This window comes from Hemicordylus capensis, chromosome 5 (genome assembly GCF_027244095.1).
Source record: "Hemicordylus capensis ecotype Gifberg chromosome 5, rHemCap1.1.pri, whole genome shotgun sequence".
Classification (NCBI taxonomy): domain Eukaryota; kingdom Metazoa; phylum Chordata; class Lepidosauria; order Squamata; family Cordylidae; genus Hemicordylus; species Hemicordylus capensis.
This window is the reverse complement of record NC_069661.1, coordinates 223,582,163-223,607,388: the sequence shown is the minus strand read 5'-3', so window position 1 is coordinate 223,607,388 and position 25,226 is coordinate 223,582,163. Positions and strand designations below refer to the sequence as shown.

The following is a 25,226-nucleotide window of genomic DNA, read 5'->3' as shown; positions in this document are numbered from 1 at the left end:
ACCCCCTGCAAAGCTGCTGTTATGCTTTTGCTTGATTAAAAAGGTCCTCTGATTAACTTGGCAGCAGTTTTTTTTTAAATTAAAAAAAACCAGGACTTCTAAACATTGCAGATGGAAAGCACAATCTTCACAGAAGCATTCTCCCTGCTCTCGCGCAAGAGGGAATGCCCTTTCTACACAGATACCTACTATCCCAGATGCAGCAGTGTACAGTAGCACATATTGTAACTGTAGTTAGCAACAAGCCTCAACATGGACTACTGTATTTACCTGAATCCAAGACTAGTTTTTTTCCAGATTCTTTGATGTTAGAAATTGAGGGATTGTCTTAAATTTAGGGTCCTCTTCCTTTTGGCTATATTTAATCAATTTTTAAAAGGGAGTAATTCAGCAGGGTCATCTATTCGGGTAAATATGGTACATGTTAGCAAGTGCTTGCTTGACAATGTAATTAAGATTTTAGTGCCACCCTGAAGTTATTAAAGTACAGCTTTATTTATTTTCATGATTAAAAGTTTGCTATTAATGGCTGACATCCAGACTAAATCACTCTTTAGTCTTTGTGAAAGTGAGAAGTCCTTTAGAGTAACTCTTTAGTAGTACTATTGAATAATTAGTCCAGATGTCAGCCAACATTTTTAATTTTAATTTTTTTTAAATTACTGTTTTACAGTATAGTGAGTCACAGCTTTAATTAGTAGGTTAATCTACCGCTGTTTTCACTTGGTTGTTTTAACAATGCTGCTGCTAGTTTTGTGCTCTCAATGGTATTGGTATTGGTTAGGTCTGTGGATTTGAATGTCCAATTTGCCAATGAATCCCTCACTGTCACAGGGAGACACCTGCTCCCACCATGGTCCTCCCCGCACAGTTCTGCACACTTCCAGCACTGGAGGCCCCTCTTTAATAGGAGCCAAAGCTGGGCAGGGATATTGGGAAAGTGGGCAGGGCCAACCAGGAAGCCATGTTAGGGCAACTGGGAACTGCAGTTCTTCTCACTGCTATTCCCAAAGGGAATAGCTTTGAGAAGAACTACAGTTCCCAGAATAGCTCTGAGAAGAACTATAGTTCCCATCTGCCCTGGGAAGCCTTTGCTTCCCAGGGCTTCCCAATTGGCCTTGTGGGCTTTCCTGATCTCCCCGTGTAGTTCTGGTTCCTGTTAAATAGGGCCCCCTAGTGCAGGAAGTGTGCGGAACTGCATGGGAAGGCCACAGTGGGAGATGGCGCCTCCCTGTGGCACTGGAGGGAGGTGGGTTTCCACAGATTCATTGGCATCAGGTGATCTGATGCACAACTTTAGCATTTGGCTTTGTTAGTAAGCTGCCCTGAGAGCTAAGTGGAGGGGACAGGGTAAAAATTGTATTAATTAAATAATTGATCATTCAACTCAAATAGGATAGAGTGGGTTAGAAATCCAATTTAATCTTACCTGTCCAGACATATAGTAGGTATTAGCTCATCTTCAAATATGGTCAGACTGGTATGAGTATCGGCTGTCTGTGTAAAAGAAAGACATCTGTTTACCATATACCAATAAAACACTCTTCGTTTACATCCAGGCAAAAAACACAATGCTTCTTTGAGGCAAAATGGGAAAGGCCTGCTTGCTTGGTCCATCTCCAGCCTCAGAGGCAAGATGCCTCTAAATACCAGTTGCAGGGGAGCAACAGAAGAAGAGAGGGCGTGCCCTCACCTCTTGCCTGTGGGCTTCTCCGAGGCATCTGGTGGGCCACTGTGTGAAGCAGGATGCTGGACTAGATAGGCCTTGGGCCTGATCCAGCAGAGCTGTTCTTATGATCTTATGCAAAAGACACTAGGCTTTATGTTTCTGAAGAATAGGCACTCCTGCGCAGAACGCAAATGTGTTTGGAGGATCAGAAGCGCTCTGTTAGAGCGGAAACATGTCACTGAGGGTCAATGACATGTTTCTGCTCTAACAGAGAGCTTCCAGAGTGTGGGTGAACTCAGAAAATGTTTGTGCAGGGACCAGTGCATCAGGGCCTAGACAGCATTGGCTTTGAGGTTAGCAGTGCCTATGCTGCATTAGGATGTTAATCAATGATCTCTGTAAAAAGATGTTGCAGTGTAACAACTGCATGGTACTTACTATCTTCAAGATGAACAGGGACTGGGCAGTTGAGTTTGGTAGAACAGCCAGCACCTCCATGGAACCAATAAACTCAAGATTGAATCTGCCTCTATGCAAAGTGATCACAGGCGCAGCAGTCGCTAATAGATTCATCATTACCGGATATGGTTCTGCATAACGCTCGGCAATCTGGAGAGTTCAAGGTAACAAAAAGCGATAGAGCAGCTTTGGATTGAAAAACGGTCTAGTTAATCAAGTCTTCATTCGCGCTGCTATTTTAAGGGGCAGGTTCTTTGGAGCAGAAGAGTTCTTATATACTTTTCACTCGGATAGCAAGGTTTAGAAACATAAAGGCACTTACAGTGGGAATAATGCTGCCAAAGGTATCTGTAGTAAAGTTGAAGTAAGAGGAAAGCTGTGAAATAAATAAAACGTTAAGATTGTTTAGTGATGTTTGTGGCAAGGATTTTTAAAAGATAAATATTTCATTGATTTGGTTTTCTTAATAGTAAAAACATGTTGTTTTTGTAAAGCGACTCCTGTTGTTTCTTTATTTGGTCTAACCTAGCACATATCATGGTCATAATCTAATTAACCCTATACATCCTTTCTCCGTGCAACACCCATCTTAAGACTGAAACATTTTGCCAACAAGGATAAGTGGAGAGTAATTTAAACTATGTCTGCCTGCCTGCCCCTGCCTGCCTCCCTCTCCCTCTCCCTCCCTCTCCCTCTCTCTCTCAATTTTTTGTGAACACAGAGGACTTCATGCAGAAGAGTTCTGTAATGTGAAAGCTGCATCCTGTGTGGCTGATCTTTATGGCTGATATACCGAAGTAGCATACTGGATTATATATATGTCTGATATGGAGCCCGCATGGTGTAGTGGTTAGAGTGCTGGATTAGGACTGGGGAGACGCGAGTTCAATTCCCCATTCAGCCATGATACTAGCTGGGTAACTCTGGGCCAGTCACTTCTCCCTCAGCCTAACCTACTTCACAGGGTTGTTGTGAAAGAGAAACTCAAGTATGTAGTACACTGCTCTGGGCTCCTTGGAGAAAGAGCGGGATATAATTGTAAAATAATAATAATAATAATCTAAGCTGTATACTGTATTGCTGATCTGTATGGCTGATCCTAGTAATAGATATTTTTACTGACAAGGTGAGGTATAGAGGTTTCTAAGTAGTAACTGTTTGTTCAAGTGCTCCAGCATATCATAGGCAAGTGGTGAGGAGCTCAGTACCATTTGGGATTCTTCTGAAATGTGGCAGGAGTCAAGAGGTGATCTTTGAGCTGGGTCCTGGGATCTCATCTGTCAGAGCATCAAATACAGAATCACTGGGTGGCATAAGTGAGTTCTAGCCTTCTCTCTGACATCTAGATTTCTATGTAGAGGGGTGGTATGTATGTTTCATCCTGTAAGCTCCCACCTGCACTTTGAAGTGGCACAGCCATAGTCATAGTCAACAGTCACTGATTGATACCTAAGTGAGAACTAGGTTTTCAATAGCCTCAGATATGCAATGTGGTCTATATCAGTCTGATTTATGGAAATACAGGTGGCCCTCGTTATTCACGGGTTCTGGTCTTGCCTATAGGCACGAATACGGAAACCGCAAATACCAAAACCTTGAATCATTGGGAATTGGGGGTTAGGTTCCCAAACAAACAGTCAAAAAAGCAAGGGAGGCAAAAATAAGAGATGAAAAGGACAGTACCTTATTCTCCAGGTCTCCAGCAATCCCACCCCCGCCGCAAACTCCCAAAAGGTTCAAATATTCATATATAGATAAATAATTAAACACACACACACTCAGAGAGACACACAAAATGACTCCCTGATGGAAAATGGCGGCTGGAAATGACATTGGAAATCATTTCTGGGTTATTTCCATCCGCTCAAAACTCTGGATAGGTGAATTTTGCCTATTTTTCTACCCACAGATAATGAAACTGGGTTTCTAAGACCTAACTGCAGATACACAAAATTGTGAATACAGAGTCCGTGGATAACGATGGCCACCTGTATAGCACTTATAATACCACTTTATACAACTTGTACTCACTTTCTCTCCAGTAGAGACATTGAAGGCCCCAGAAGTGTAATAGGCTACTGAAGCAGACTGAAAGAAATATTCTGAGAGTCCTATATAGAGCATGGAGTGATTTATGTCTGGGAGAACGAAAGAGGCTGCTTCGAAGGGAGGTTCTGAGATCTTATCAGCTGGGTAGATTGTCCCCTGCAAAGAAAATTACACGACTGAATAGCTTTCATGCTCTGAGATCTAAAAATCAGGGAGAAAAGCTGTCAAGGAGTCATGTTATCAGTGGACAAACCCCTTGAAATTAGAGATACAAGGGTTGAATAATTATTGTTGCCATCTGATAGAAAAATAATTAGACACAGGTAATCCAATCATTATTTTCTTATCAACGTACTTAATTTTAATATATTCTGTAGATATCTTGTTAACCAATACATTGAAATTCTTTCTGTGCAATGATTCATCCAAGTTAGGGTTTTGACAGAAATCACGATGCTCATTCATTTAAATGAATAACAGAGACAACGTGATATGGTTCTAGAAAACTGGCATTAAAGATAATGCTGTTACCTTTAAATCCAGGTTAATGTGTGTCTCGAAGATAGTTGGAGATTTCACCATAGTGTTGTCTATTTGTGCAAAATTATCAATCTGCGTTAGGACTATTGGGGTGGGGAACAAAACAGTCATGATTAGATAAAGGTAACTGCCACTGTGATCCTAAAAAGAGAGAGCCAAGATCCAAAATGGTTTTGATGGAGTGGTGTTAGTAGGGCATGACTCGCTTGCAGGGGCGTAGCTATAATTGAGCGAAAGGGTTCAAAGAACACGGGCCCCCAGCTCCTGAGGGCCCTCCAGCTCCACCCCTTCCTATTTTCTTCATTATCTCCCTCACTCTGGGCGGCTGCCAGAGAGAGGGATGAACACGGCCCCCTCTCCCCTAGCTACGCCCCTGCTCGCTTGGAGTTATATAAAAGTTAAGCTGCACCGAAGTTTCCTTCTAAGAGGAAGACACTCGGATCAAAGCTAGCACTTGTATACAGTAATTCTCAATGCTAGCTGAAGCAGTCAGGAGCGGCCCATAGAGGCGGGGCGGGTGGTGGTGGTAAACAAAACAGTAATAATTAAGCAAAGGTAATTCAATCAATTGGGTTTAATCAACAGCTTACGGCAGCTCAAAGGGACAGAAAAATACTAGGGGTAGAAAAAGCACAAAAAAGATAAGAATTAAAACAAACTATTTCTGTATGCATTCCAGGACTGATATTCCACTTCCCAACCTGTGCTGTCAGAGTGACTTTAGAGGTTAATATCTCACAGAGTTCTAGTTTGTGAGTCAATGGTCATGCATTCAGATAGTTTTTCCTTACACTTGTATTGGCTACTTTATCCAAAGCCCTATGTTCTTGTAGGGGAATTACTGAGTTAAAATGTCAGATCTTTCTCATATACCTGGGATATGTATATGACCCACACTAGCCATTTCCCCTTGCTTTCTTCTTTGTGAAGAACAGGCACAGCTGCAGCTTTGAGTTCTTTTGACATAGCTCTTTAGCAATCTAAAAATTTGCTTTCTCTAGCAATGCCTGATGAACAATATTATGAAGCCTGAACTGTCTCACTTATATGATCAGCAGTTGAATTTTGCCTGATCTTATGCATGTTTATTCAGAAGTAATTCCACTGTGTTTAATGAGACTTGTTCCCAAGCAAGCAAGCAAGCAAGCAAGCATGCATGGGATTGCAGTCACAGTTTAGCCATTAAGAACATAAGAACAACCCTGCGGGATCAGGCCCAAGGCCCATCTAGTCCAGCATCCTGTTTCACACAGTGGCCCACCAGATGCCACTGCAAGCCTATAGGCAGGAGCTGAGGGCATGCCATCTCTCCTGCTGTTACTCCCTTGACATTGGCATTGTCAGCCGATGGCCAGCAGATGGTGCAAAGAAATTATGTGATGTGTTTAAATGTCATGTAGACACCCTGTAACATCTCCTGTATGAATCTGTGTTGAAGGTGGAATAAATTACCCTCTAGATAGACCCTGAAACTGCCTTGGAATGTGGTTGCAAATGCCATGGGTATATTGGATATTTCCTGTGACATAACTGGTGATAAATGACACAGCTCCGTCTCCCAGGGCCATGCCATTTTGTGAGATCTCTATCTCTATTTGAGTTTGTGGTTGTGTTTGTGCGAAATAAAGTCATACTTGTAGATAGCAAATTTTGCATACAAAATCCTGCCACTTAAATTAGCTGAATGCACTACTTTTTACACTGGAAGATACTGGGGAAATGGTTGCAAATAAATAAGTAAATAAATAAAATTTAAGGAGAAATTCTGAATATAATAATTAGATCTTGTTGTTGTTCTCAACAGATTTTTAACACTCAGTAATCAGATCAATAATTCCAAAATGACATCATGCCCAAGAGAAGCAGATCTTTCTCAGATTCAAATTTACTATCATTCAAATTTACTATATATGGTATTATTCAATAAAATGAATAATGTTTAAAGTTGAAATCCTACAAGTTTCAAACTGTTCCTTTGCTTCCCTTTTGCAAGCACATTAATAAAAATTATATTACATATATTTAATTTCTTGAACTTTCCCTATAAGTGTAATCTGTGCAAAATGACTTTTCTCAGTCAACAACAGGCCTGTCTAGCTAGTATTAATATAATCTGCATGTTGCATGTTTTTCATCTCCTATATTACAACCAGCTTTTTTTAAAAAAAAGGCTGAACAGCAGCAAGGCTATTCCCACAGTCTGATTTGTGTAGATACTACAGATTGAGTATTCCTTATCCGAACTGCTTGGGATCAGAAGTGTTCCGGATTTTGGACTTTTCTGGATTTTGGAATATTTGCATACTGTAATAAGGTATCTTGGGCATGGGGGTCCAAGTCTAAACACAAAAGGTTACTGTACACTGTATTTTATTTTTTTTAGGTTTTATTTAAAGTATAAAAACAAATAAGCATTGAATTTACGATAGCTACAGGTAGCTGTAAATGTAATGAAAGCTAATTGTGAGAAAATTTTCAATGCAATAATGTTGCTGGTCATGTTAGACTCAAACATGGCATTTTAGGTGGAGATGGAATTCAGATTTCATGTGAAATGATGTTTTGTACTTACTAAAAAAAGCCATGGTGGTTTCCGGATTTTGGAGCATTTCAGATTTTGGATGTCCGGATTAGGGATACTCAACCTGTATTGTACTATCGAACAGGATGTTGTACTTTTATAAGAACATAAGAATAGCCCTCCTGGATCAGGCCCAAGGCCTATCCAGTCAAGCAGGCCCACCAGATGCCTATGGGAAGCCCACAGGCCAGAGGTGAGGGCATGCCCTCTCTCTTGCTGTTGCTCCACTGCAACTGGTATTGAGAGGCGCCTATGAGGCTGGAGGTGGTAGGGGTGTGCAAACAGGTTCAAATTCAAACCAGCTCGATGTTGAATGTGCCCAGTTCGAGGGTTTGACGTCGAGCTGGCCTTGAACTGAACCTGACCCTGTTCAGCTTGATCTCGAGCCGAACTCCCCCGGCCAGTGAGGGGATCTCGAGCTGAACTTCCCCGGGTTCTTCTGGCCAGACAGAGGCCCATTTTAGATGGTCCTCCAAAATGGCCACCACAACTACACAGAGGCCTGGAATGGGTTGAAAACTGCCCAGACCAGACGGTAATGACACCAGGGGAGGCTGGTGGGGGGGGGGAGGGGGAACCTTCAGAGACACCCCCGCACATCAGTAATTTTCAGTTTAAAAAAAAATTTTTTTAAGGTATGACTCCCAAACTCGAACCGAACCATGGGACGTTCGGGGGTGTTCGGGTGTGCACAAAACCAAACATGTCTGGTCCGGCTCGAGTCCATTTTGGACTCAAACTGAACTGGGCATACCAGTTTTGTGCACACTCCTAGGAGGTGACCTATACCCACAAGACAAATAGCCACTAATAGACTTGGCCTCCATGAATTTGTCTATGCCCCTTTTAATGCCATCCAAACTAGTGGCATCACCACATCTCATGGCAAATAATTCCATAGATTAATTATGTGCTTATGTGAAAGAGTACTTCCTCTTGCTGGTCCTAAATTTCCCGACCTTCAGTTTCATGGGATGACCCCGGTCCTAGAGTTGTGAGAGAGAGAGAAATGTTTCTCTCTATCCACTCTTTCTACTCCATGCATAATTTTATACATCTCGATCATATCTCCCCATAGTCGCCTCTTTTCCTAACTAAGGAGCCCCAGAGGCTGTAGCCTCGCCTCATTAGGAAGGTGCTCCAGGCCCTTCTTGATTGCCCTCTTCTTGATTGCTCTGCTCTCTTCTGCATCTTTTCCAGTTCTATAATGTCCTTCTTGAGGTATGATGACAGGAACTGTACGCAGTACTCCAAATGTGGCCACACCATAGATTAGATTGCCATAGACTGCCATTAAAAAGCATGAGCAGGAATATCATGTTGTGAAAGAATGAGGCACAAACCTCTTCTCCATTGTAAATATGTATAGAATGTTGGCTAGTTTCTGTGTGGGGTCAAAAGTTTATTCTTGTTTTTCTGTAGTTTTTACATTTGGTTTACCAGTTTGATAGTTGTTTTTTTCTGGGGGAAAGATATTATTATTATTATTATTATTATTATTAATTATTTTTAATGGAGGGAATTTTTGTTTGCTCTGATTGGCTGGGCTGAGGAATTGTTGGGCCAGAAAAATGTATATAATGAGATATTTTGAGAGGGTTTAGAGAGTGAGTCCAGAGCAGTCCAAGAGAGCAGTCCAGAGGAGTCAAGAGTGAGCAGTCAGCAAGAAGAAGAATCTGTCTGCAGTGGAGTTGATCCATCTGCAGAAGAGAAGTTGTGAAAGAAGCCTAGCTAAAATCACTGGAGGAAAAGGAAGAGCCAGGCTGGATTGAGCCCCAGACCTGTGCTGTAAACAGGGCACTTTCCAGACTACCCGCAACAGCATCGTTGCAACGTATCTGCTAAGTGTGCTTTCGTACTTCCTGTGTTGTGACACCGCAGTGGCTGCGCTGACAGCAAGGGGCCATTCACATTTCCAATGCCTTCTTTCAGGTTTTATCACTGCATTACAGTGCAATGACATTGTATGTGTGTCGCAGAAAAACAGCTGTATATGTTCCCATTTTAGAATGGTTACAATGCTATTTCGACGCTGTAAGTGGTGTGGTGTGGATGGTTCAATCTGTGCGGATGATTTATCAATATAAAGACCTTTTCCACTTTAGAAATAATTTTTTTAAAAAAAATTTCTCTAGGGTTGTGTTCTTCCATATGCATGGCTGGCAGCAGGGTGCTGGCCATACTGTGCTGCTCCCCTAAGCCTGCTGCCACTTCACCCACCCTTGTCACTGCCCATGCAGCTGCTTCTGCCTCCCCCCCACACTGGTTCCCCTCAGGAAAAAGCAGCCCCACGTGGGCTGCGGCAAGCTCTGCCTGTGGAGCTGCCTGCCGGCTGCCCAAGCCTCACTACTGGGGTGCCTCAAAGCCACACAGTCTGGGACCTGGCAGGAGGGTGAGGCGGAAGGTGGGCTACTGCCCACCCCCCACGCGGTCCCTCCAACTGCTTCAGGGGGTGTTTCTCAGTTTTCTCAGCTTATGATCTTTTTTTTTTTAAATATTCGCTGGGGTTTTTGCGCAAAGGTGCAATGCTCAGCTGTGCAATTCTCAGCTTTCTTTATTTGCTCCCCCTATGGCTTTGCGCAAAGCCTCCAATAATTTTTTTTAAAGCCTCACATGACATCATCCTCCACCTCCTCTGTTAACTCATTGGCCCAAAATGGGGCACAGAAAGCATACAGTATGAACGGTCCTGGCTAGGAAAATATATCATTCCACGGACTATGCAACAAATGGCTTCCACCTTTTCTTTACATTTCCAATGCGATCCCGCCAAGCCAAAGCATTTTACGCCACCCCAACCTCAGTAGAGCATGTAATCTGGAAAGTGCCCAGGACAAGAGATTGCCCAGCAAGCCAGAAGCTGAGAAGAAAGAAAATACCGAGGAGGACTCTGAGTAGCGACCAGTATAGAGCCAGGTAGTGATTGTGATTTTCCAGCTGTTTATTTTCCCTGACCTGTTCTGTAAGGAACTGTTTTGAGTTTGTATTTTTTGCTGTAAAAGAAATGTTTTAATCGAACCAATTTTTTCCTAAAAGTAAACTTTCTTGTTATATAAAAATTATAGGCTTGTTGATTTGTCTCCACCCCATACCTATAAAGCCTTCCCGCACTACTAGAGTTTTGGGTTTTGGTAATTTTTCAAGGGCTGTTGCAGTGGACTCAGCAGCCGTACAAAAAGTCTACTTGGTGGCAGAGGCAAAAGGTTAGTTGAGATAGAGAGCAGTTCCTCCACATCATGTAAAAGCTAAAATGCGATCAGGGTACTTTTTAGCTTCTTATGCCCCTTCTTCCCCAAAAAGACTTAGGAAAATAACAAAAAGGTAACACTTGAAGCTTACCTGGATACTCTCTGAACTTTGTGTTAATCCGTTGGATCTCATCACTGATATATTGACACAACTGTGTAAACACATGCAGTAATTATTACTCTGATTAGTAGTTTTTCAGTTGATGGAAATTCATATCAACATGAGAGTCTACAATTCTATGTATTTATATTTGTAGTTTGCTCCTTCCTGAAGTCCCAGGGTAACAACAATTGAAGTTATCTATAGAGTTATCTATAATAATGAAACAAATTTTTTGAAATAAGTTAAATACAGAAGAAAAGCTAAAAACACCCTACCTCAAACACTTTGATCCCTCCCATGATTACACATATCTGTGAGCTGGGTCTCACAATCAGTGAGACCTGGTTTTGGAGGGTGTGCGGGGAGAGCGGGCTAAGCCCGCTCTCCCCGCACATGAGCAGGGAGGGAGCCCTGGGTGGCCGAATCGGCCACCCACACGATTGCTGGCTCCAAGACAGAGCCGGTGGGGGCTGGGGAGCTCGGGAGCCACGCGGCCCCTGGAAGCTCCAGTATGCCCTGCGCAAGCATGCATGCAGTAATGCGCGAGCGTGCAGGGCATACTGGGGAGACCCCCGGAGCTGGGAGGTGGCTTTTCGCCTCCCCTCTGGGGGTTAGGGGTGTGTCCGAACTGGTCCGGAGGCCACTGTAAAGGCCTCCGGACTGTCCAGACCGGTTCGGATCTGGCTGGTCCGGGTCCGGGTGGGGGGGTTCCTTTAAGGGCGGGGAGGGTTTACTTCCCCCCCCCCCGCCACTTGCCCCCATCCAGCGCGCGTATTTAATGTAATAATTGGGGCAGCTGCATTCTGCCACTCTGTATGTGGGGGGAAGTCACATGGAATCCGGAAGTGAGGGTTGCCACGGCGCGTCCTCCATGGCAGAGCCGTTCTCAGTGGCTTCTGGGAGGCGGCGGTGGCTCCTGGGGGAGCCGCTGGGCGGAGAGGCGCCAAAGTGGAGGCTGGCTTCTTCTTCGACTTCATTATTGGCACTGGGCAGCAGTAATAACTTTCAAAACTGTGAGTCAAAGCGGCGGGCGGCATTGCAGAGGGACAAGGGGCAGCAGGGAAGTATCCTGCTGCCCCAATTATTACATTAAATACGCGCGCTGGACGGGGGCAAGCGGCGGCGGGGGGGGTAAGTAAACCCTCCCCGCCCTTAAAGGAACCCACCCCACAGTGCCGGACCGCAGCTCTGCGGTTCCGTGCACACCCCTACTGGGGGTCCACTCGTGAGTAACCGCAACACAGAGCCACGCCGCGGCTACTCACGATCTTTAAAACCAGGTTTGCAGAGTGCTTGCTCTGCAAACCTAGTTTTAGGGCAGGGGTAGTTAGGTGGGTTACCCGCCTAGGAACCACCGGGCTCGCAGCCGAGCCCGGTGGTTCACACGACGGGGCAAAATCGGGCTAGCATCCCATCGTGTGAATAGCCTCTGTGTCTTCTAAATCCATATCTACAAGTACTCCCTGAGTTATAACACCCGACTTACGAACACCTGTATTTAGAAACAAAGCTCCACAACATATTACACTAATGAAGTCCTCAACTTACAAACACCAACCCACACATACAAACAAGTTGTATGGAATTATATGCATTCCAAGTTATGAACATCTATCTGACGTATAAAGAACTTTTGGAACACAACCTTTTTTTAAGTTGGAGACTTCCTGGATATCTATATCTATCTAACATATTACACTAATCTATCTAGCTAATGTCTCTGAAAGATATTCAGACATGAGCTTTGGAAGAGCTTGCAAAAAGCTGCCGCAGACATTTAAAACTTTATGCAGCTAATGATCCACAACTGTCCCTGGGAATGTATTTGCATGGATAATGTAAATGTGTGATGAAAGTGGTCCACCAGTACAGCTCCAACTATTAGGAAGTGATTTCTTTTATCATGGTAGCTAAAAAATATCTTCCAGTATGTTTAGCAGTGGTGTAGTTGCAAATTCAGAAGTACAGGTGTTCCCCATGATAGCCCCCCATGGCCATGCCCAACCTGACACCAGAAAGAAGCTCTGTCCCTGTGTGTCCCCCCTCCATTATACCTCTGATGTTTAGATCACATAGCATGAAGGAATTTTTGAATGGCTGAATGGGTCATGGGTGTCTCTGATATTCTAAACTAGATGGGACAATTTGCCATTTGCCAATAGATATAATCAAGAGCAAAGAAAAATGAGTATGAAATATGCCTACCTGATCAGATTTGTGTAAAATAATAATAATAATAATTATTATTATTTTTACATTTATATCCCGCTCTTCCTCCAAGGAGCCCAGAGCGGGGTACTACATACTTAGGTTTGTCCTCACAACAACCCTGTGAAGTAGGTTAGACTGAGAGAGAAGTGACTGGCCCAGAGTCACCCAGCAAGTATCATGGCTGAACGGAGATTTGAACTCAGGTCTCCCCGGTCCTAGGCCAGCACTCTAACCACTGCACCACGCTGGCTCCATTGTTTGTTTCTTTGTTTATATATCACCTGACTCCAAAGGCTCTAGGCCTTTAAAAAATAAACACAATGAAAACTAACACAAAACAATTCAAAACATTCAGATTACTAAAAGCCTTGCTAAAAAAAAATGTGTCTGAAGGGCTCTTTTAAAGGCTGGTAAACCACGAACGTCTGTAGGGAGCCTATTCCATAGCCCAGGAGCAACTACAAGTGCACAGCTTTGGCCCGCCAGCTGTTGCTGGACTACACCTCCCATCACTCCTAACTGTTGCCAACTGTAGCTGGGGGTGATGGGAATTGTAGTCCAATAGCAGCTGGAGGGCCAAACTTCTGCATCTCTGTTTTAGAGGGAAACTACAAGTTACATTAAATGCATTTCTGGCAATATTTTCTAAACATGAAATGCAGCTTTAGGAGTGTGGAGTTTTGAAAGGGGTAAGAAGAAACAGTAGTGGTTGGTGGTGAACTTACTCGCCGCCAGTACCTGGGATGCTTTATGTGGCAGTGTCACCCACAGAGGGGGTCTATCCTGCGCCTGCTGCTCAGTTGGTCTCCGCAGTGGATAAGTTCACCACCATTTAAAGTTCTATTTTCCCACCTTCACCAACCCTCCAGGAGTGGCGCTCACTGGCCACTACTGAGAATAAAGGGTATATAACATTTTGGAAGACTTACATTTCCATTCAAGACATTACGGATGGACTTCTCCAGATAACCAGAAAAGAGTTTAATAAACCAGCTGGGGAAAGGAGAAAAAGAAACAACATTATTGTCTTTCAGCTATTAAGCACTTCAGTCATTAACAAAGTGCAGATCCGCAAAACTTAGGTGCTAGCTTTGCCTTCTCTCTAATGTGCTAGTTTTGCATACTGGAGACAAATCTAATGTTTGATACCTGGGAATTAGAACAATCCAGCAACAGCTACATCATGTGCAGCTTCTCATCATATAAAGGTAAAGTGTGTTGTTGACTCCTGGCGCACACAGAGCCCTGTGGTTGTCTTTGGCAGAATACAGGAGGGGTTTACCATTGCCTCCTCCTGCGCAGCATGAGATGATGCCTTTCAGCTTCTTCCTATATCGCTGCTGCCCGATAGAGGTGTTTCCCATAGGGATTCAAACCGGCAACCTCTGGCTTGCTAGTCAAGCCACTTCCCCGCTGCGCCATTAAAGGCAGGGAGGGCCGCTCCTGGCCATGTTGCAAATGCAGCCCTGGCCAGTATTTGCTCTCAAATGGGGCTGCGTGGCCCCATTTGGGAGCGTGGGGGGGGCAGCGGGAGGAACATGGGCTGCTTCCTCTGCCAGTGGGGAAACTAATAGTCTAACAAAAACAGTTATCTTGCAATAATAAGCCTATTTGCATTAGAAAAACCTTTAAATGAAAACACACCATGTAAGAGTTGAAATTTAGTCATTTGTTTGTATTCAGAAGCCCCTCATAAGGTAAGACCCTAATCTGTAGCTTACTTAGCTTGTGTCTAAATCCAGCACTGGTTTTAGGGACAAACAACATGGCCCTAAAAGTAACTACATATCACTTATGAGGACTGACATGCTTGTTTTTCCCTTCACTGCATAAGGCTCCCATCCAAATTGGGACCATAGTGTGGGGAAGAGGAGCTGTACATAGGAAGCTGCCATATACCGAGTCAGACTATTGGTCTATCTAGCCCAGAATTGTCTTTACAGACTGGCAGCGGCTTCTTCAAGGCTGCAGGCAGGAAACTCTCTCAGCCCTATCTTGGAGAAGCAAGAGAGGGAACTTGGAACCTCCTGCTCTTCCCAGAGCAGCTCCATCCCCTGAGGGGAATTTCTTACAATGCTCACACTTCTAGTCCCCCATTCATATGCAACCAGGGCGGACCCTTTGGTCTCACTCTAGATTGGGCCTCTTAAAAACTGGTGCTAAAGGGAGCTCTTTTCCTGGGACAAATAGCACAGCGAATATGTTTTGGATTTGGATTGGGCCAGCAGTGGCCCAGTAGTGGGAGCAAAGGGTGAAAGCCCTGCTTCCTCACACCATGGTCCTAACCTGGAATGGGGCCCTTTACAGGTGCTTCCTAGGGGAAAACAGGCATGTCTGCCCAAATAATGAGCTTTGTCCAACCCTTAGTTTAGTCCAGGCAGGAGCCAGGAGTGACCCTTGCCCTGATTCCAATGAAGCTCTTGCCTTCTTACATTAGTGTCTTTGGAATTATTACAGCCTCTGATGTTTTAACTTTGGCATGGATGGTACTGCTGAGAGGATGCTTTTGATAGTCTGAGGAACCCTTTTCTAATATTACCTTCGTAGTGTGGAAGCTGCACATGTCTGCTTCCTAAAACAGACACACAGGAATGGAAAAATGGGCCTTGTGTCATGTTACTGACCAATCTCTTTTATAGCTAGAAAAGCTTCTTGCACCTTACCTGGTTTGCCCATCCATCTTGATGTTAAGAACACGAATGTTTGCCTGGCAGCTTGCGAACTGCAGTGATGGGTGACCTGTATCATCATCACGTGACACTACAGCAATGGCTGAGATCAATACTCTTGAAATGTTGATGCTAACGCTTCCGGAGCGTGTGCTGCCAAGAACAAAACATAAGAAGATAATCTGAATAGCTCTCAGGGTAACGCCAGTAATACTAAGGTTTCATTCTCAAAAGGACAATGCTTCAAATTCAATTCAATAAATTGGTCAGTGTTGCTCAGTCAGTGGTGAGAGCAGGGGGGGTGGGCAACCTTGGCCCACCAGCTGTTGTTAAACAACACCTCCCATCACCTCCAACCATAATTTATGGTAGTTGTAGTTCAACAATGAAAGCCACCTGATGGTGCAGTGGGCAAATGACTTGACTAGCAAGCTAGAGGCTGCCGGTTTGAATCCCCGCTGGTATGTTCCCCAGACTATGGGAAACACCTGTATCGGACAGCAGCGATACAGGAAGATGCTGAAAGGCATCGCCTCAGACTGCGCGGGAGGAGGCAATGCTAAACCCCTCTTGTATTCTACCAAAGACAACCACAGCAATGTTCAGCCTGGTTCTCCGGGTTGTTTAACTATTTAAATGTTTTAACTGTTAACTAGTTTTATGGTGTTTTTATAGTTTTGGTTTTAATGGTTAATTGATTTTAATTGTTTTTATTTTGATGTAAACTGCCCTGAGCCATTTATGGAAGGGTGTTATATAAATCAAATGAATGAATGAATGAATGAATGAATGAATGAACGAACGAACAAACACTATGAATATTCCTGATTTCACGCCACTGCCATATCCTTGCATCCCACAACTCTTTCCCTTGGATTCTACACGCAGCTGCTAAGTTACAGCCCTTCCCCTGGCTGGCTACAAATATATGGCTGCAAGCCTGTGTTTACTGCCTTCAGAAGATTGGCAAAGGGGGGTTAAAATGATTGGCTCCTAGTGAAGCAGAACTGGGTTTAGCAGTGCACCCTTGATACTTTACGATGCATATATTTGCTCTTTTTTTCTCGCTACCTCCCTCCCCATCTACATCTCAAGAAATGCAGACAGACAGATATTTACGCACACACATACACCATATGTATGCTGCTAGCACTGTGGCATACCCACAGAGGTTCTCAAACTTGGGTTCCCAGATTTTGTTGGACTACAACTCTCATCATCCCTAGCCACAATGACCTTTTGCCATTGTAGATGTGTGTGATGGGAGTTGTAGTCCATCAACATCTGGAAACACAAGTTTGAGAACCGCTGACACACCCTGTGAGAATTGCTATCTGTCACTTCCCAATTTAATGCCTTTCATATTTAGAATTTATTGATGTCTTTGTGAACTAGAAGAAATTTTGCACTGGATTGCTGGTCGGGAAGATAAGATTCAATCCCAGATCCAATATATATTGGAAGTATAATATTAAAGCCTTCACAAATCACCTTACGCTTGATCCCTCAGAATTAGAAGACTATTTCGCACCTCCTCAGTATTAATAATTGTATGCACACAATATCCCCTGCAAACTGAGCAAAGAGGCACCTTTTTATAGTGGTGGTTCTTTGTACTGAGCAGGGGGAGAGCAATTTGCCCTATCCATCCCCAGCACAGCATCCCTCCCAGGTTGCTGTGGTATATAAATATTCCTCATTGTCATTGTATATATTACTTACAACATCCAGGACTTTATTTTCCAGTCTGCGGTAACAGCTGCTGTAGCATCTTCAAACAATAGGTTAATCCCAAACCCAGGTATAAGAGTCACTGATGTATTTGGGAAATCAATATTGATAACTTTTAGCCTGTAAAACAGCAAGTCATATGAATTTGCACTGCCTGAAATCCTAGGAACACAAACCCATTGAGTATAGGTAGGGTAAGTTTGGGTTGAAGGCAGATCATCATGCGTTGTGGACCACTTGTCAATTTCCGGTGACCAGCGTCTCTCTGCTGGTCACTGGGATCTGTGGAAAGGATGCTCGACTAGGTGGAACCTGATCTGATTGATCATGATTCTTCTTATAATATGTTCTCAAGAAAGAACGCGGGCTTTTGTGATAACACAATGAAATCTGGGGAATAATGGACAAAAAACCAGTGTATAAACAGAGATCCGTGAAACAACCTTAAACAAGGTCAAGATATATTCCCTGCTAATTAGGCAAAAAGGTGCTTTTCAAAGTGGTGGTTCTCTTACCTTTAGCAGGGGAGAGCAACTGGTCCTATCCAACCCCAGCACAGCATTCCCCCAGAGGCTGTTGCTGGTGTCTCCCCTGTGTTTTGTTTTAGATTATGGGCCCCTTTGGAAAAGAGAATCTTTTTCTTATTCCCTTTACTATGTGAACTGCTTTGAGAATGCTTTTGCTGAATCACATTGTAACAATAACAATAACAGTGCTGTAAAATTAGTATTGTTAACATATTTATTAAGCATATTTATATCGATAACCTTTACAAGGTGGATCCCTCATTTTAAGGAGGTCTTTTATTTGTCTCAAATTTCATTTGTATTGCTTACCCCTGCTAACTTGGCAAAGAGGCACCTTTCAGCGTGGTGATTCTCTTTATTTAGCAAGGGGAGAGTAACTGGCCCTATCCACCTCCAGCACAGTACCTCCAGTGACTGTTGCTGGTGTCTATCTTGTGGGTTTTTTAGAATGTGAGCCCTTTGGGGACAGGGATCCATCTTATTTAATTATTATTTTTCTGTGTAAACTGCCCTGAGCCATTTTTGGAAGGGTGGTATTGAAATCGAATTAATAATAATAATAGCACAACAACAGGCACTAAGAACAAATGCAATAAGAGCAAAAGTAGAAAAATCAACAATGAACAGCAAGTGCTGCCTTTGTAAAGAAGCAGATGAAACAGTGGACCACCTAATCAGCTGTTGTAAAAAGATCACACAGACTGACTACAAACAAAGGCATGACAAGGTAGCAGGGAAGATACACTGGAACATCTGCAAAAAAATACAAGCTACCTGTAGCCAAAAATTGGTGGGACCATAAAATTGAAAAAGTTGTTGAAAATGAAGATGCAAAAATATTATGGGACTTCCGACTACAAACAGACAAACATCTGCCACACAATACACCAGATATAACTGTAGTCAAGAAGAAAGAAAAACAAGTTAAAATAATCGACATAGCAATACCAGGGGATAACAGAATAGAAGAAAAAGAAATAGAAAAAAATAACAAAATACAAAGATCTACAAATTGAAATTGAAAGGCTGTGGCAGAAAACGACCAAAGTAATCCCAGTGGTAATTGGAGCCCTAGGTGCAATTCCAAAAGACCTTGAAGAGCACCTCAGCACCATAGGGGCCACTGAAATCACCATCAGCCAATTACAAAAAGCAACTTTACTGGGAACAGCCTATATTCTGCGATGATATCTATAATAATAACAGCAACAACATTGATAATAAAATTCAGCCATCCCAGGTCCTTGGGAAGGACTCGATGTCTGGATAAAACAAATCAGTCAATAACACTGGTCTGACTGTGTAAATAAGAAACAGTAGTAGTAGTAGTAATAATAGCAATAATAATAATAATAATAGTAATAGTGCAATTCCAAAACAACTTGAAGTGCACCTCAACACCATAGGGGCCACAGAAATCACCATCAGCCAGGTACAAAAAGCAACTTTACTGGGAACAGCCTATATTCTGTGACGATATCTATAACAACAGCAACAACATTGATAATAAAATTCAGCCATCCCAAGTCCTTGGGAAGGACTCGATGTCTGGATAAAATAAACCAGTCAATAACACCTGTCTGACTGTGTAAATAAATAAATAAATAAATAAATAAATAATACTCACCTTGACACGGTGTAGTCAAGTTTACCAAGCCCAGTTGACTCCTGGCCTCTTATGTCCTCAAATATTGCTTCCTTTAATTGTTGCTGCAGAAACTCTATACCAAACTGCTTTCCTACAAGAGCACAGAAGCTATTTCACTTTCCTCCAGTTTGGCTGGAAACATGTTTGAAATATAGGGGCAGGGGCAGGGGCAGGGGCGGGTGGATGGGAAGATGATTTCCCATTCCTCCTGCATTCACTCTGCAAATTTTGTTTAATGTATGGAAGGCTGCCCTTCCTCATCTGTCCAGAAGATGTCTAACATTTCAGTGTCCTGTTCTCTTCTCAGAGTGAATTTTGTTTAAATACCATTCTAGGTGGGTTTAGCTGACTCATGGAAAGTAAGTAAGAGGGATTCTGGAGGTTCCCAACAAGCATGCGTTTCTGGCATGAGCTACAAGTTGTGCGCACGTCATGTTGTATGAGCTCACCAATGTCAGGTGGGCAATTATCAGCTTCCTTCCACCGCTTAACATTCTCCACCCAACTTCAAATGTAGGCTACAAATGCAGGGTGAATGTCACATGGCAGAGAGAAGCTGACATTGGGGCGATACTCACGATCAACAAAAATCGGGCTAGCAGAGGCTAGCCCGATTTTTGTTGACTGTAAGACCACTGGGCTTGCAGCCGAGCCCGGTGGTTCTTGAGTGGGTAACCCGCTTGAGAACCCCTGCTAAAAAGCAGGTTTGCGGAGCGAACGCTCCAGCAACCCTGCTTTTTAGGATCGTGAGTAACCATGGCGCACCTTCGTGCTGTGCCTACTCATGAGTAGACCCCCAGCCGGGAGGTGAAAAGCCGCCTCCCGGCTCTGGGGGTCTCCTCAGTATGCGCTGCGCACTCACGCAGGGCATACTGGAGCTTGCGGGGGCCGCGCGGACCCCGCTCCCCCCACCCCTTGCCGGCTCCATCATGGAGCCAGCCATCATGTGGGTGGCCAATCCGGCCGCCCAGGGCTCCCTGCCCGCTCATGAGTGGGGAGAGCGGGCTTAGCCCGCTCTTCCCGCTCACTGCCCCAAACCGGGTCTCACTGATCGTGAGACCCGGTCCATTGTCTATCTGCCATTGGCTTTTGGCTTGCAGCGGAAGTGTGCACTCACTGGGAACCTCCAGTTCCTTTTAGGGATGTGCACAGAACCACGTGGCGCGGTCCGGCACTGAGGGGGGGCCTACCTTTAAGGGTGGGGGGGTAGAACTTACCCCTCCCGCCGCTCTTCTCCCTCCGGCGCTGTAGTTTAAAGCAAAGTTTTTGGGGCGGCAGCATTCTTTGCTGCCACCCCTGCCCCCGTCGTTACCCGGAAGTCTCCGTAAGAGCAGCACACATGCGTGCGTGGCGGTGTGCGCGCGCCTATTGCCGGCACGTGCGTGCGCGCCACCTACGTCACACGCAGCGTGCGTGTGATCTAGGCGGCGCGCCCCACCACGCGCTCATGCATGCTGCTCTTACGGAGACTTCCGGGCAACGACGAGGGCAGGAGCGGCAGCGAGGAGCGCTGCCGCCCCAAAAACTTCGCTTTAAACTGCAGCGCCAGAGGGGGAAGAGCGGTGGGAGGGGTAAGTTCTACCCCCCCGCCCTTAAAGGTAGACCCCCCGAGTGCCGGACCACTGGACCGGTCTGGCTCCGAACCAGTTTGGAGGCCTCCAACATGGCCTCCGAACCGGTTCGTGCACATCCCTAGTTCCCTTCTACTTACTTTCCACAGAGCTTATGAATCCACCCTCTGTCTTAGACAGCTCACAATCCACAGTAAGACATGACAATCCAAACTATATAAAAATTACAAAGATGCAGCATAAATCAGTAGGAGTACTGCAGAACCACATAACATAAAGTCTTATATTCAAACCCCTGCTAACTGGACAAAGAGGCACCTTTTATTGTGGTGATTTTCTTTATTTAGCAGGGGGAGAGTAACTGGCCCTATCCACCCCCAGCACAGTACCTCCAGTGATTATTGCTGGTGTCTATCTTGTTTTTCTTTTTAGATTGTGTGTGAACCCTTTGGGGACAGGGATTCATCTTATTTATTTGTTGTTTCTCTGTGTAAACCGCCCTGAGCCATTTTTGGAAGGGCAGTATAGAAATCGGATAAATAAATAAATACGTAAATATACATGCTCTGCTCTGCAGAAAAGCCACATTCATCCAGCATGAGGAAAATGTGAGATCACAGCAGCAGGTAGGTCTCAATCGTTAATGCCTTTGGTTCTTTCAATGCTTATTTTAATAATCAATGAAGACCCAATAAAATCATACTTCCGACAGTGAATGTCTCAAACTCACCACAGTCCAGCCCGGTCAGCGTGATCTTCAATTTGATTCCAGGGTTAGCGTCAAGGCCCCAGCTCAGCAGACTCCATAGGAGCAAAAAGCCATAAAACTTCATTATTTCTTTCCTCCTTATTTCCAATAACCTGTTAAAAGACATGTGATGTAATATTACAAATCAATTCCTTTAAAAACTCAGTCATGCTCAGAACAGTAATACAACTCTCCATTACACACCTCACTACCTATTTCACTGGTTTTTGTATTTTGTTGCAAAATACAACTCATGTACAACATCAAACTCATGTAAGTCACATAAGCTGGTGGCTCAGTCACAGTGGCCTCATTAAATCCACTAAGCCTCTCAGCTGGCCCACTGAACCTCTGTTTCTTCCAAATGCTTAATTTCTATAAGGGGGAAGAGACCCTAGGCTTGGTAGCCTGAAAGTTGCACTTTTCTTCTTAAAGACCTGTATTGGAATAATTTCAGATCTGTAGGAATGGGATGTAGTTATTTGGCAAGGATGAGGAAAATGTACTCTTTTCATGCTCAGAGTCTCCCTCATACATTCCAGGATTGAACCTTGCCATTATAAATAGGTTCTAGACCTAAGCTTTGTTTGGATCTGACTTGTTAAACTTGCCTTTCCTTTTCCTATTGCTGCTGTTTGTGTATCTTTGGCTGCATTCTCACAATCACAAGAATCCTGATTAAAAGGTTAATGAGGATCAGCAAGCCCCGTGGAGCTGATTGTGAGAATGCAGAATTTTAGGGCAATCTGGGTCAAACCGCTCAGATTAACTAACATTAAACCAGGATAACAGCTGGTAAACTGAAGCAGTTTGACCGGGATTGCCCTGAAATTCTGGGTTCTCACAATCAGCTCCACAGGGCTTGCTGATCTGATGAACGTTTAACCAGGATCCTTGTGATTGTGAGAATGCAACTTTTCTCTGCTACTCCTGCTGGTCATCACAGCCTCTACCTTGTCCTTCATACTTTTCTTATGACATTGTGCGTGCAAGGCCAGCCCCACCATGAAGCAGGGTGAAGCAGGCTGCCTTAGGCAGCGGACTGTGGGCCATTTCTTGTGAGGGGGCACAGCTGCCCACCCAGCACTTCTCCCAGGAATAGCTTGAAGAGGAAGGAATACAAGATGGCACCCTTCCCTTCCTAACAGAGGAGGAAGGGCGGGAGGGAGATTTGAATGAGCGAAGGAACTGTGGTGTTATTTTAAGTGTATACTCATCATCATCATAATCATAGTTTATTATTATTATTAATATAAAATTATTATATTAATAATTTAAAATATATAATATTGATATTAATATAATATAAAAATATTAATAGTATAAAATTTTTATTATTAGGTCATGAGTCATTAGCTGGCTGGCCATTTTGTGCGTAAATAATGCATGAAGAGAACATAAGAAAAGCCCTCCGGTATCAGGCCCAAAGCCCATCTAGTCCAGCATCCTGCTTCACACAGTGGCCCACCAGATGCCTCTGGGAAGCCCACAGGCAAGAGCTGAGGGCATACCCTCTCAACTGGTATTTAGAGACAGTTTGCCTCTGAGGCTGGAGGTGGCCTATAGTCCTCAGACTCATAGCCATTGGTAGAACTCTCCTCCATGAATTTATCTACCCCACCCCCATTAAAGCCATCCAGGCTGTTGGCTGTCACCACATCTTGTGGCAGAGAATTCCATAGGTTGATTATGTGTTGTGTGAACAGGTACTTCGTTCTGTTGGTCCTAAATTTCTTGGCAATCATAGGATGATCTCTGGTACTAGTGTTGTGAGAGAAGGAGAAAATTTTCTCTCTATCCACGTTTTCCACACCATCCATGATTTTGTAGACCTCTATCATGTCTCCCCTCAGTTGTCTTTTTTTCTAAACCAAAAAGTCCCAGGTATTGTAGCCTTGCCTTGTAAGGAAGGTGCTCTAGGCCCCTGTTCCTCCTATGACTCTGACTGTATTCTGGATGGGGGATGCTATTAGCAATCACGTGCCCAGCCTGTGGGGTGGGACTGAAATTGACACTAATCTGTGTTCCCCCTTGCACCTCCCCTGAGAGGTGTGCCTTTGCTAATGGTGTAACAAAGAAACTACATAGGAACCTAGGAAACTTAGGAAACTGCCATATACTGAGTCAGTCCATTGGTCTATCTAGCTCAGTATTGTCTTCACAGACTGGCAGTGGCTTCTCCAAAGTTGCAGGCAGGAATCTCTCTCAGCCCTATCTTGGAGAAGCCAGGGAGGGAACTTGAAACCTTCTGCTCTTCCCAGAGCGGCTCCATCCCCTGAGGGGAATATCTTGCAGTGCTCACACATCGTCTCCCATTCATATGCAACCAGGGCAGATCCTGCTTAGCTATGGGGACAAGTTATGCTTGCTACCACAAGACCAGCTCTCCTCTCCTCTACAAGCAGCCACCTTTGGGGAAAGTGTCATCTTTCTCCCATTTCACACCAGAGGCTCAAGAAAAGCCTTATCTCATCTCCTCTGTCCCTCTCCCCTGAAGGTTTGTCTGAATCAGTGAAAGAAATTGCTGACCATTTTGTAGCAGAGGCAGACTGGGAAAGGATTTCCTAAAACATGCAGGAGTCAAACAGACAGCAGAGGCATCATACAATGCAGTTTGTGCTCTCCTATGTAATCTGTTGCTGACTCTGAGGAATGGTTTGCTATCTTTCAACGACCTCCAATGTTCAATCTGTATTATATTACAGATATGACAAAGACATCAACAGTTCATAGTAATTCTCCTTCCAAAGGAATCCACAATCCAAGGTGTAGTCTGAAGGTATGGAATTTTGCACCTCTTGGAGAAAGGGGCAACCAAGGCAATGTAACTATAAATATACATATACACTAGAGCTGCCATGCCCCCTGAAATTCTAGGTTTCACCCGGATTTTAAGCATTTCACCCAGATTGCTTAGCCTACCCAGATTCGATTGGATTTCAGCTTTCATTAAAAAACAAAAACAAAACCTAAGCTCTAGCCCTTATGTAGCAAAACGTGCCGTCATTATTCTGCTCAAAAAATATTTTCAAGTCAATTTACAAAATATGCAAATTAGGCACCCGGATTTGGAAAGCCAGAATATGGCAACCATAATTACACACACACACTAGTAAAACGGCTTGCAGTTTGCAAGCATGCCTCCTGTACCACAAAGTCTGGACTTTCTGTGTCTAAAAGTATTTGAGAAAACTGCCAAAGTCTGTTTGAATCGTAACCCTAACCCTGGTTAACTGGATTTATTCAAATCAAATCAATCAATCAATCAATAATAAATGGTTTGACCAAGATTATCCTGAAGTTCTGGGTTCTCACAATCAGCTTTGCTGGGCTCACTAATCCTAACTAGTCCTTTTTGATCAGGATCCATGTGATTGTGTGAACCCAGCCAGTATCATTGTTACCTGTTCTATGCCTATGCCTGAGAATTCTATATTGTCTGTTGGAAAAAAGGTGGGGGAATACCATGTCC

At 44.0% G+C, this 25,226-nt stretch overlaps 1 protein-coding gene across 1 annotated transcript in view; it reads right to left on the bottom strand.

The window, feature by feature from the left end:
- The window catches only part of BPIFC (BPI fold containing family C), a 31,124-nt gene extending 8,181 nt beyond the window's left edge, over window positions 1–22,943 (bottom strand). The window contains exons 1-12 of the mRNA XM_053251725.1: window positions 22,708–22,943; window positions 21,737–21,867; window positions 19,415–19,526; window positions 17,252–17,380; window positions 15,524–15,682; window positions 13,790–13,853; window positions 10,638–10,698; window positions 4,709–4,800; window positions 4,160–4,333; window positions 2,451–2,504; window positions 2,108–2,278; window positions 1,430–1,497 (exon numbers count right to left, since the gene is read on the bottom strand). Coding sequence (XP_053107700.1) covers window positions 1,430–1,497; window positions 2,108–2,278; window positions 2,451–2,504; window positions 4,160–4,333; window positions 4,709–4,800; window positions 10,638–10,698; window positions 13,790–13,853; window positions 15,524–15,682; window positions 17,252–17,380; window positions 19,415–19,526; window positions 21,737–21,839 — 1,187 coding nt within the window. The 5' untranslated portion in view covers window positions 21,840–21,867; window positions 22,708–22,943. The remainder of the gene's footprint in view (window positions 1–1,429; window positions 1,498–2,107; window positions 2,279–2,450; window positions 2,505–4,159; window positions 4,334–4,708; window positions 4,801–10,637; window positions 10,699–13,789; window positions 13,854–15,523; window positions 15,683–17,251; window positions 17,381–19,414; window positions 19,527–21,736; window positions 21,868–22,707) is intronic.
- Window positions 22,944–25,226: the final 2,283 nt, after the last annotated feature.